At 33.7% G+C, this 11,233-nt stretch overlaps 1 protein-coding gene across 1 annotated transcript in view; it reads left to right on the top strand.

The window, feature by feature from the left end:
• The window catches only part of LOC106463702, an 89,874-nt gene that overhangs the window by 35,176 nt on the left and 43,465 nt on the right, over positions 1 to 11,233 (top strand). Inside the window, exon 3 of the mRNA XM_022391285.1 lies at positions 7,809 to 7,886. Coding sequence (XP_022246993.1) covers positions 7,809 to 7,886 — 78 coding nt within the window. The remainder of the gene's footprint in view (positions 1 to 7,808; positions 7,887 to 11,233) is intronic.

Genomic DNA, 11,233 nt, shown 5'->3' with positions numbered 1-11,233 from the left:
CCCTTCGTGTAGCTTTGTGCATAATTAAAAACAAACGAACAAACGATCTGAAACCTCGTCACACGCCATCTACAAAACTCCTGATATTAATGAACCTTTAAAAAAATTGTGTAAAATTTAATTCATCAACATTCAAAATCATGAGAAATTCACGTAAGATATGCATTATCATGTTATACAAAACACATTTGTTCAAAAGAAATAACCACGAAATGCGTAGCGTTAATCATATACGAGTCTCCTTTTTCTCTCATTTCTAAAGCCGATAGTACAATTTTACACACATTTTTTTTATCAAAGTTAATTTTCCACATTCAATTTACGTTTCACGTTGGCTCTGTGGTGGTGGCTATCTGGATTTCGGAGCTTCGAATCCGTGCTGAGCCATAAACTATTTTACGCACTCTAAGTTGTTGTTGCGTTATATGAGTGACAGTCAATTCCTTAGTGTTGATGGTGAGCGGTAGAGTTTAAGTTTGTTTGTAGTTAAGCACAAAGCTACACAATGGGCTATCTGTGCTCTGCCCACCACGGTATCGAAACCCGGATGCTAGTGTTGTAAGTCCGCAGACATACCGATGTGCCACTGGGGGTGGGGTGGGGGGCTTTAAGTTTAATTAAAAATAAAATATCGTTGTTAATATGATGCAACATTTTTCATCTTTCACTTTTGCATACTTTAAATGTTCTATCAACTCTATCAACAAATTATCTTGTTAAAATGATGCAACTTTTTCATCATTCAGTTTTCCATACTTTAAATGTTCTAGTAACAAATTATGCAATATTTCTTGATTTAATGTTTGTAATATTGCCCATAATTATGATTTTTAACATGCATACATAAAGTTTTTTATTAGAAGTATTTTTCATTGAAAGTGAGTGTTTTTCATCAAGTATATTGGTCATTTCTTGAAACTAATTGTTGTTAAAGGAAAAAGCATAGAATTATTCAATATAATGCAGAATGTAGTAGATCCATCAAGTAATGAATGTTATTAAGACTAGTTGGTAATTACACAGGCCTGCAATGGTTTTATTGTCTTGAAATTTTTACATGTTCTACAGTAATTCCTGTTCGCTGAATCAGAAAATGATATCCATTTTTCTCCATCACGTAAATATTTTTAACAAAACGTCATAACGCAATACATAAAAAAAGACCACAACACATAGTTTGAGACTAAAAGACGTAAAGTTCACAAAAAAATCAAGATGAATGAAGATGCATATTAGTTTGACATCAGTGTTCTTCCCTTTTCTTCAGTTTGTTTGTATTTTTGTTAACAAACATAATAATAAAAAATGTTCATTGTGGTAAACGGAATAATAATTTGATCTAAGTAAGAGTTTTTTTATCTTCTTGATTTATAAAAAAAATCCTTACGTGATAGAAAAAAAAGAATATTAATTTCGAAATCAGCGTAGCTAAATTATGGAAAATCCGTTATTAAAACCAAACAACTTTATAAAGTTTAAACTCGGCAGGCTGTGTAATCTGAAAGTTAAACGTAATTTCAACATTTTAATTCTTTTTATAGTTTAAAACATTTTTGAGATTTTAATGCATTTTTAAATTATTTCTGTTACTTGCGGAGCGTCCCCTGGTGGATCAGCGGTAAGTTTACATACTTACAGTGCTAAAATCCGGGGTTTGGTTCACCCTGGTGGACAAACCTCAAACAGCCCATTGTGTAGCTTTATGCTAAAACAACAATCATGACATTTTATCAAAATTGCTTTTGCTCAAATCATTTGATTATTTAATTAAATTGTTTTATTATTTAATTAAACTCGTTAAACCTTCTTTATTTTAAATTGTTTATTCTTAGATTTAAAAAAATGTTTCATCTCTCGGTCAATTTCCTTGTCACTCTACTTTTCTTTCAATGTGAAGCAGTTTCTACTTGCTTCATGTAATAGAATATGTTTACCTATTTCGATTGATATATCATTCCATCATGTCGTATCCTGGGGTCTTAACCTCCCAAATTTTCCTCTCACCGCAACATTTCATTTAAATTTAACCCTTTGATTACAAACAAGAGTACACCATAGTCCAGCGTTTATTATGCTAGTTAAAAAATAATTGTTCACATATTTCACAGATATATTACTTGGAATAATAATAAAAAGCATGTTTAAATAACGTTATCTGCATAGGTTTGTTTACTATTCTGGTATTTCGATCCTCTTAATATCTCTAACAAAACGGTTTATTCATATTCGAGGCATATATTAATCTATAAAGAGATTGAGAGCCAACTTTTTTCTATCAACACTTCTTGTATTTACTAAAAGATTTTTTAATAAGTTTTGCAATTAAAACATCAATCCGTTTAATGCTAATACGTAGCCCAAAAGTCTGAAAGTGAAACTTTTCATCATAATTTCTTTTCTCCTCAAATTCAAGGCCTTCCAAGTTGCAGCGTTTTCCAATTTATCTAAATTAATAATTAAATCATTTTCACTAAACACATTATTTCAGTACATTTAATATACACTGAAGTCTTGACAATCGTGAAGACTTAATCATCAGTATGTAATAAAAATTAAAGCTAGGAGCTTGATTTAATTTAAAATCCACTTGTTCTGGTATATCATATTAACACGATAAGAATAACACTATAGCATCAGTTCCTAAGCTTTCTCAGAACATGGCCCACTCGAACATTTTGCATCCTGGCTGAGCTCCACAATGAATAATAGATATTGAGTACCTTAACGGTGTTGTGTATGTTGTGTATTTGCTATAGCCCCTCTCAAGTTCAGTATCAAGGCGAAATGCTTATAAGAACACCTTGTTAATTTTGACGGTCTATTAATTTAGGCCTGGCATATTGTGGTGGTTAGGATGCTCGCCCTTTCAACCATGGAGGCGTTATAATGTGACGGTCAATCTCACTATTAGCTGATAAGAAAAAAAGTAATCCAAGAGTTGGCGGTGGGTGGTACCTTCCCTCTAGTCTATCACTGCTAAATTAAGGACAGGTAGAGCAGATAGCCCTCGAGTAGCTGTGCGCGAAATTCTAAACAAACAAACCATTGGTTTAAGTCCAACAAATGTTCTAAGTAAACACGAACACAGATTACGATATTGAGTACAGCCCGCTAGTGAACTTAGGAGACTTGATTTATAACAGAAGAGTGTAATTTTATTCAGTCCAAAACTGAATGATAATATAGTTTGTATACTCACAGTTTCCTAAAGTGAATGTAGGATGGTTTGTGTTTTGTTTTACTCACCGATTTTACTTGTCATTCAACTTTAATATTCATAACAATTTTGTCGAATTTGTGGCATTTTTACAGGAAAATATTAGGTGCTTTATATATATTGTTTTTTTTATAACAGTGCCCTTTGGCTGGAAATGAGAAATGCTCACTAAAATATTTTGTTAGAAACCTTTTTAGTTTTTCTTTCACTGTGTAATTAGTTTCAATGCTGCCTGCGTATCTTTTTTATAAATGATTCAGTAATATAATCATGATTTCTAACCAATAACTATTAGATCTCCTTGATAGAATTTGAAGAACTATAAATTGATAGAAGTTTTAATCAAATCACTTAAGTGCCAGTTAATGAATGATCAGGATTCACTATCTTCAATATTTCTTGTAAACAACATCCAAATTTTTTTAAAATAATTCCCAGATATTTCCTTAACGGTTCAAACTAAACCGAGAATCATAATTTGTCACCTGTCTCATGCATATTGGAACTCTTATTTAAAATCCTACCATACGCGGAAGATTATTGGAAACAAGAATTTAGTACTTCAAGAAAAATCTTTAAAATATATTTCATTTTTTCTTTTCTTTTTAAAACCAATCAAGTATGAATGAAACTCTTCATCCATATGTAATCATGGTGATTTAAAATCCAATCACGAAGGAAACATAAATAAAAAATAGCCATTTCGTATAAAGTGAAGATTTATTGAAGGTACGTTTTTTGTGTTTATTGCCACCACATATAGTTTACACGTTTGTATGAAAATAACTCCTCCTTTGTTGTTACACATAAAAGAACTACTAACCACGTGCATGTAAATACAAAACATCTTCCTAAACTCTTAATATACAATTTTGATCAAAATGTTTGCATACTGTTCTATATTGATGTATTTGTCTACCACATACATGGAGTAGTTACTGAGTAAAATAACCAAGTAGTAACCGAAAAGGTAGCTTATGATCGGACAAACATGTACGAGTCGTTATTCTGGTCTGTATAAGTTGTTTTGAGCATTTGTTCTTCAAAAAACATGCACACACATGTTTTGTATAAAAGGGTGTGTTTTGGTATAATCTTTTTCAAAACAGATCAACGCTTTGTTCAGACAATTTTTCTGTACTTGGTGTAGAATCTGCCTCGTCATGTGCTAGAAGTTATAACCGTTATACTATCCAGAAATGTAATGAAGCAAACAGACATTGCCAGATTAGTAGGATACCCCCCGTGTACAGTATCCAGAATACTGAAACATCATTGGATTACAGGAAACGTTGTTCAAGGGAAAGTCTACTGATAGACGCCGAAAAACTACTGCCCGAGATGACCAGGTTTTGATAAAGTTAACACGTCACGGTGAAAGAAGGTTTGGAACACCTTACGACAAGAATGGCATGAATACGTTCACTACAGAGTATTCAGAAGAACAGTGAATAGGAGACTGACCAAACAATGTTATTTTGCAAGAAGGGGTGTCTACAAACAGATATTAACCAGAATTCACCGCTGTCACCATGTTACTTGGGAAGGACAGCATACCAACTTACAGTTAGGACACTAGCGACATGTCATCGTTTCAGATGAGTGATGTTACCAGCTTGTTATAGCTGATGGTAGGATTCATGGTCGTCGTTTGCCTGGACAACAGATGAGGGAAGACTGTCTTTCCCACAGGGAAAACACAAGAGGTGGTGCAGTATATGTTTGGGCAGCTGTTCATCATGGTGGAAAAAAACTGCTCTTCATATCCTTCAGGGAAACTTCAGTAAAGCCTCCTACAGGCATCACATGGAGATGATATTTCTGCCGTATGCTAAGGCAAAGTTTGGTAATAATTTTGTGTTCCAAGACGACAATGCTACTGCTCACAGTGCGCGTATTGTACAGGATTATTTCGACAAAGAAAATATTTCAAGGCTCCAGATTATAATCCCATTGAGAACTGTTGAGCAGAACTGAGCCTGATAATTACTAACCACGACGCTAAACCAGATACTATAGCTGAGTTGCAGCGCCTTCTAGTGACATGTTAAGATGAAATCACGGTGGATTACATCAATAACCTCATTGACAGTATGCCACGTCGCCTTGCGGAGGTTATTAGAGTACGAGGAGGACCAACCAAGTACTGGATGTTTAATATGAACTGATATAATATTATAATAATTTGATGTTATATTTTGAAATTATATATGTTTTGATAAACTTTTGTTGTGATAGGTGAAATCCTGAATTACACATCTTTCTATAGGTGTCTGATAACATTTTTTTGCTGTTCTAATTAATCGTTCATAATGTCCATAGAACCTGTCTCATTATACAAATTACATGTGTGGATGTGTAATATAATACACATTTCTCAGTTTGACAGCGCTAAGTGTATTTGCATTCCATCTTATTTGTTACAAAATATGCAAACATTTTCGTCAAGACTGTAGTTTAATCAAAGAATTATAGTTTTTGCCAATTTTAATGTCTACACTAAACCAGATACAGCTTTAAGGACGTTGTGATATTTTTTAGGATGGCTATCTAGTGAATTTTGATAGCGTTAAGATTAACTAAACACACAGCTTTCCACTGCAGCTTAATAGCGTTAAGGTACCTGAACACATAGCTCTCCAGTGCACTTTATAGCGCTAAGATATTTTAACACATCTTTTCAGTGTAACTTAATTTAGTTACACTGGCAAAGATATGCGTTCAGGTAACTTAACGCTATAGCGTTAAGATCTCCAAGCACATACCTTTGCCAGTGCAACAGCGTGTCATTTTGTAACTATGTTTAACTCGTCGTGCAGCTAAAGTAACTAATCGTTTAATTTTTTTGCTGTTAAAGTTAACTACAGCAATGGCAATCAATCAAATCTGAGGTTTTGTCATGGTGACATCTGGCTTAACCACATGATGCGTCATCGTAAAAACTTGATTCATATAATTGATCCTTTTAAAATGATCTTTTTTATTTGTTATAATAACATGTATGATCCATTGATATGTAATTTTGAAAATTCCGACTAGTTATTTTTTCCTGCTAATAAATAGAAAAAAACGCGATACTTTAAAAGCTGAATTACACGATTTTTAATTGAACATAGAATGTATACATCAAACAAACAAACATCTATTACTCTCGCTTCGTTGTATTCTTTGGATTATGTAGGATTAGTTATTTATTGTTATTTACGATACCGTCCCTTTTAGGTTTAGCAATAAGCATATGGTCTCGATTTTCTGCGATGAACAGAGCGCAGATAACCTCTTATATGGCTTTGTGCTAAAATAAACAAAGAAACAAAATTTATTATAAGAAAACGAAGCCATATTTTTATAATACAAATGGTAAACATCACGATATACCTTTTAAGTTTTGCTTGTCTTCTACCCAACACTACAGTAATATAAACAATCGATTTGAAAGTCACTTCTAACGCTTACTCAAACTGCACGTGCCTATCTGTATAAACAACATCATACAAGATCCTTGTTGTAGATATCTAGTTATTTATACATGTGCATTTATGAATATGTACTACTGATGAGAGAAAGCAGATGTAGACTTCGCGTGTTAGGTACTCCCATTTCAGTTACACGCTTGAGCCAACGCCCATTGTTTTACATGTTCACAGTTAGCAGTTGAGAAATGGAAAGATGTGTGATGCCTAACATCCATTTGTGTCTCTAAACGTTAGCTTGAAAACTTGTTTCCTGTTTTTACATAGGGGTGTCGCGGAAGCTTAGGGATTCGTTGAAATTCTAACTTGCACAGAATATTGTCTTTTTATATTTATTAGGTGATCCAATCACAAGAAAAGAACATAATTTTACATTTTAAAATTATAATAAAAAAAGATCGTTTTTAGTGTAACATCAAGAGAGAGAGATCTATCCAAAATACTTTTAAAAACTCTTGGTCGTTAACATAGGGCCTGGCATGACTTAATGCTTGGAGCGCTGTGCTCGCAGTCTTCGGGTCGCGGGTTCGAATCCCCTTCACCAAAAATGCTCGCCCTACATGCATGGGGGCGTTATATTGTGACGGTCAATCCCACTATTCGTTGGTAATTGAGTAGCTCAAGAGTTGGTGGTGGGTGCTGTTGAATAACTGCCTTCCCTCTAACCTCACACTGCGAAATTAAGGACGGCTAGCGCAAATAGCCCTCGTGTAGCTTTGCGCGAGATTCAAAACAAACCAAACCGTAAACATAGAAACAAAACTATCATGTAAATATTTTAATCACTTCAACAATGTTTTATTAATACAAAAATCGAAATATTTTTAAAACAAAAAAGTAAAATTATTTAAATTTTTACCTTGAAAGTTCACCAGAGAAAGGGAAATAACATTCTACGATTATGTAAGAAATATTAGTGTGGAGATTAACTGGAACTCCTTTTCTGACAGCAACTACTAAAATACCACAGAATAATTATTCGTTAACCGTTCTGGTTAAAATAATTTATATTTATTGTTCTGTTTAGAGATGCAGAAACTCACGAATAAAATACGTTTTTAAGTTGTTGGTTGTAACAGAAACAAACTAACGTATCGGAATATTCCAAACTATTTCAGAAATCCTTCAAGAGTGGGAGAGCCAGATGAATAGCCCTCAGAAACGTCGTAGTGGTCAGCGGTCATCTCTTCTTGGTGGTTGGTAGAGCACCGATAGTTCATATGTAATTTGAGTTCACATTTGTTTTTATCTGCAGCCTGAAGAACATCTCTTAAATAAGCTCCATTGAATTACGTTTGTTCTGACTGGTACTTAATACAAACTATTCCTAATCGGCCGTACTAAGGTCTGCTCTGATTAGCTTCGTGTTCTGGCCAATCAAAAAAAGAAAAAAAATATTAGTCTCGAGTCTAAACTACTTAGTTTCATTTATAACATTTCTTGGACTAAACTTGAATCAGAATTAATTGTCTGTGTTTTCTCGAGTCTAAACTACTTAGTCTCATTTATAACATTTGTTTGGACTAAACTTGAATCAGAATTAATTGTCTGTGTTTGGTAAATATATTCTGACTGGTATTTAAAGGAAGATTAGTTCGAATTTCAAACATTCTTCTTATTAAAGCGCATTTAAGCACGAGATAAATTATATTTTGTTTTTTACCTATTGTTAGACTTCACCTACGTATAATATCAACCAGATCTAATCTTACAATCCTACAGATTCCCATAACTGCTGGATAGCTCCACTCACTCCGATAAGTACTCCTTAGTTACCTATGATGCAATTCCTTTAAGAATGATATCGTTTTGATCTTTTTTTATCAATCCTGTCCATGCAACACTTGAATGATATCGTTTTGATCTTTTTTTATCAATCCTGTCCATGCAACACTTGAATGATATCGTTTTGATCTTTTTTTATCAATCCTGTCCATGCAACACTTGAATGATATCGTTTTGATCTTTTTTTATCATTCCTGTCCATGCAATACTTAAAATATTATTCTTATTCTTGTCAGTGATAATTAACTTTACAAAATATTTCAACTTTACTTTGTAAGCTTACTGACGAGTAGAAATGGCAAAATCTAAGTGATGTAAGAAGTGTTTTATACATTGTTTAAAACGTCTAACAAAATGTTGCATTATATTTTGAGGGAAATAAATTAAATACGGTTTAAATATATCCCAGAAAGAAATTTATACATACAAAGACACGTCAATAAACCGGTTCCACATATAAAACCCGTGGATATTTCAACGTGTTTCAATGAAATATGAAATAAATCCTGAATAACATATAGGAAACGTAGGTCTAATGCAACCACCTAGAGCAATATACGCTGTATAAAATGCACACCAAACGCGAGTTTTTTTTTTGTTGTTTTTTTTTATTAGACAAGATTGTGTGCTGTATTTATATGTATAGGTGTCAATCTACACTTGAAATACAATATTATGGGTCTTTACTTGGCAGGTGTGAATATAGTTCAGTAAACCAGTCATTGGTTACGAGATGTAAAAAATACGTGATTAGAGTAAGTATTCAATGCGTTTTAGAATAAGTATACCCGACACGTTAATACAGTCTGAATATAGTTCAGTAAACCAGACACTGGGTACGAGATGCTCATCTAACAATTACGTGATTAGAGTAAGTATTCAATGCGTTAACAGATAAAACACGCGGTGTACTAACCCTTTAGCTCTTTCACACTCAAAAACTATTGAGCAGTATGACCTCTTTGTGTTTTTAAGTGAAATCCGTGTGAGTACCTTAACTCTAGAGCACCTGAAACATTAAACATGTATGAATAACACAGACACTGTGTACTTGACATATTAAAAATATGTAACGTATCTGTTCCAGGGGCGGATTTAGGTCAGAGCATTTGCCCCCCAATAAATACGAGCCATAAAATTTTCAACATTTATTTTCGTTGGAGCCACCCTAAGTGGTCGGAGCCCCACCCTCAATATGGCCCTGATCCTTTCGGTGATTTACCATTAAAAGCCACGAGTTACTTACACGACTACTACAACTTTGAATAAAACTTGATGTTTTCCCATTAATTGATTCTACAACTACTAAAGCAGCGGCTGTTACTAAGAGAATAAAAGGTTGTATCTGAACGTAGATAAATTCTCACCCTAATTACCCATGATGCAATTTTGTGTGAAAAACTCGCACTCGATTGTTATCCAGGAACAAAGACAAGGGTAACATATAACCAACCTATAATACACAATGAGTAATAATTTGTAATCCGTTGAAATTTGTCACTGGGGAAAATGTGCGCACTGTAAACGTTCAGGGGTGTGTGCTTCTAGGTTTAGCAAGGTTTTTAGTGTTGATTTAAATGGTGTCACGTGATAGTTTACCGTTAGACTGTACAGTAGTGCTTCAGCCTTTCCAGCACACAACACACCTAATTAATGTAATCTTCAAGTTACGAAGCCACATTACCATCTGTGAATAAGTAAATATATTTCTCTTCAGAATATTTATATATATATATAAAGTTCAGCACAGCAGGATCTCAGGCAGAAAAGATAACTTGTTGGTTACTATAGTAATCTGAAGCTTTATTACAAAGTAACAAAATAGAAATGCTTTGCATTTTAATATGTGTCGGATATTCGCTTTATAAGCTCTCTAAACAATGTTCAAACTTGTAGGGCTGAATCGAAATAAGCCTTAAAGTACAATATAAGTGTTTATTATATATACTACGTATCAGCTTATATACATCAGACAGCATGACTGAATATTCATCATGTTTCCTATGAAGTAACAAGGCAACAAAAATGTGCAAATATTTCTTACGAACATGTTTTCAGAACAAGCATTTGTCCATAAAAAAAGGTTTTAACCAATTCTAGTAGGGCTGATTTGGTATTATTACGGTAATATTTCTGCACGTGATTTATATTGTTCTGTGTTTTATTTCCTGCTAGTGATATGTGCTGTTCATAACTTAAAGTGTTAACTAATCCTAGCAGGTTTGTTAAGGGGTTATTACGGCACTAGTCTTGCATGTGATCTATATTGAACTATGTTTGATTCGCTGTTGCTAGTCTGTGTTGTTCATCACTTAAGGTTTTAACCAGTCCTGGCAGGGATGTTCTGATGTTATTACGGTAGTAATGCTACATGTGATCTATATTGTTTGATTCACTGTTGTTAGTTTGTGTTGTCCATCACTTAAGGTTTTAACCAGTCCTGTCAGGGCTGTTCTGATGTTATTACGGTAGTAATGCTACATGTGATCTATATTGAACTATGTTTGATTCGTTGTTGTTAGTTTGTGTTGTCCATCACTTAAGGTTTTAATCAGTCCTGTCAGGGCTGTTCTGATGTTATTACGGTAGTAATGCTACATGTGATCTATATTGAACTATGTTTGATTCACTGTTGTTAGTTTGTGCTGTCCATCACTTTAGGTTTTAACCAGTCTTGGCAGGGCTGTTCTGATGTTATTACGGTAGTAATGCTACATGTGATCTATATTGAACTATGTTTGATTCACTGTTGTTAGTT

The sequence above is a fragment of the Limulus polyphemus genome, unplaced genomic scaffold, assembly GCF_000517525.1.
Source record: "Limulus polyphemus unplaced genomic scaffold, Limulus_polyphemus-2.1.2 Scaffold1464, whole genome shotgun sequence".
NCBI lineage: Eukaryota > Metazoa > Arthropoda > Merostomata > Xiphosura > Limulidae > Limulus > Limulus polyphemus.
Note: the sequence above shows the minus strand (reverse complement) of the source record. Positions and strands in the feature narration are given on the sequence as shown.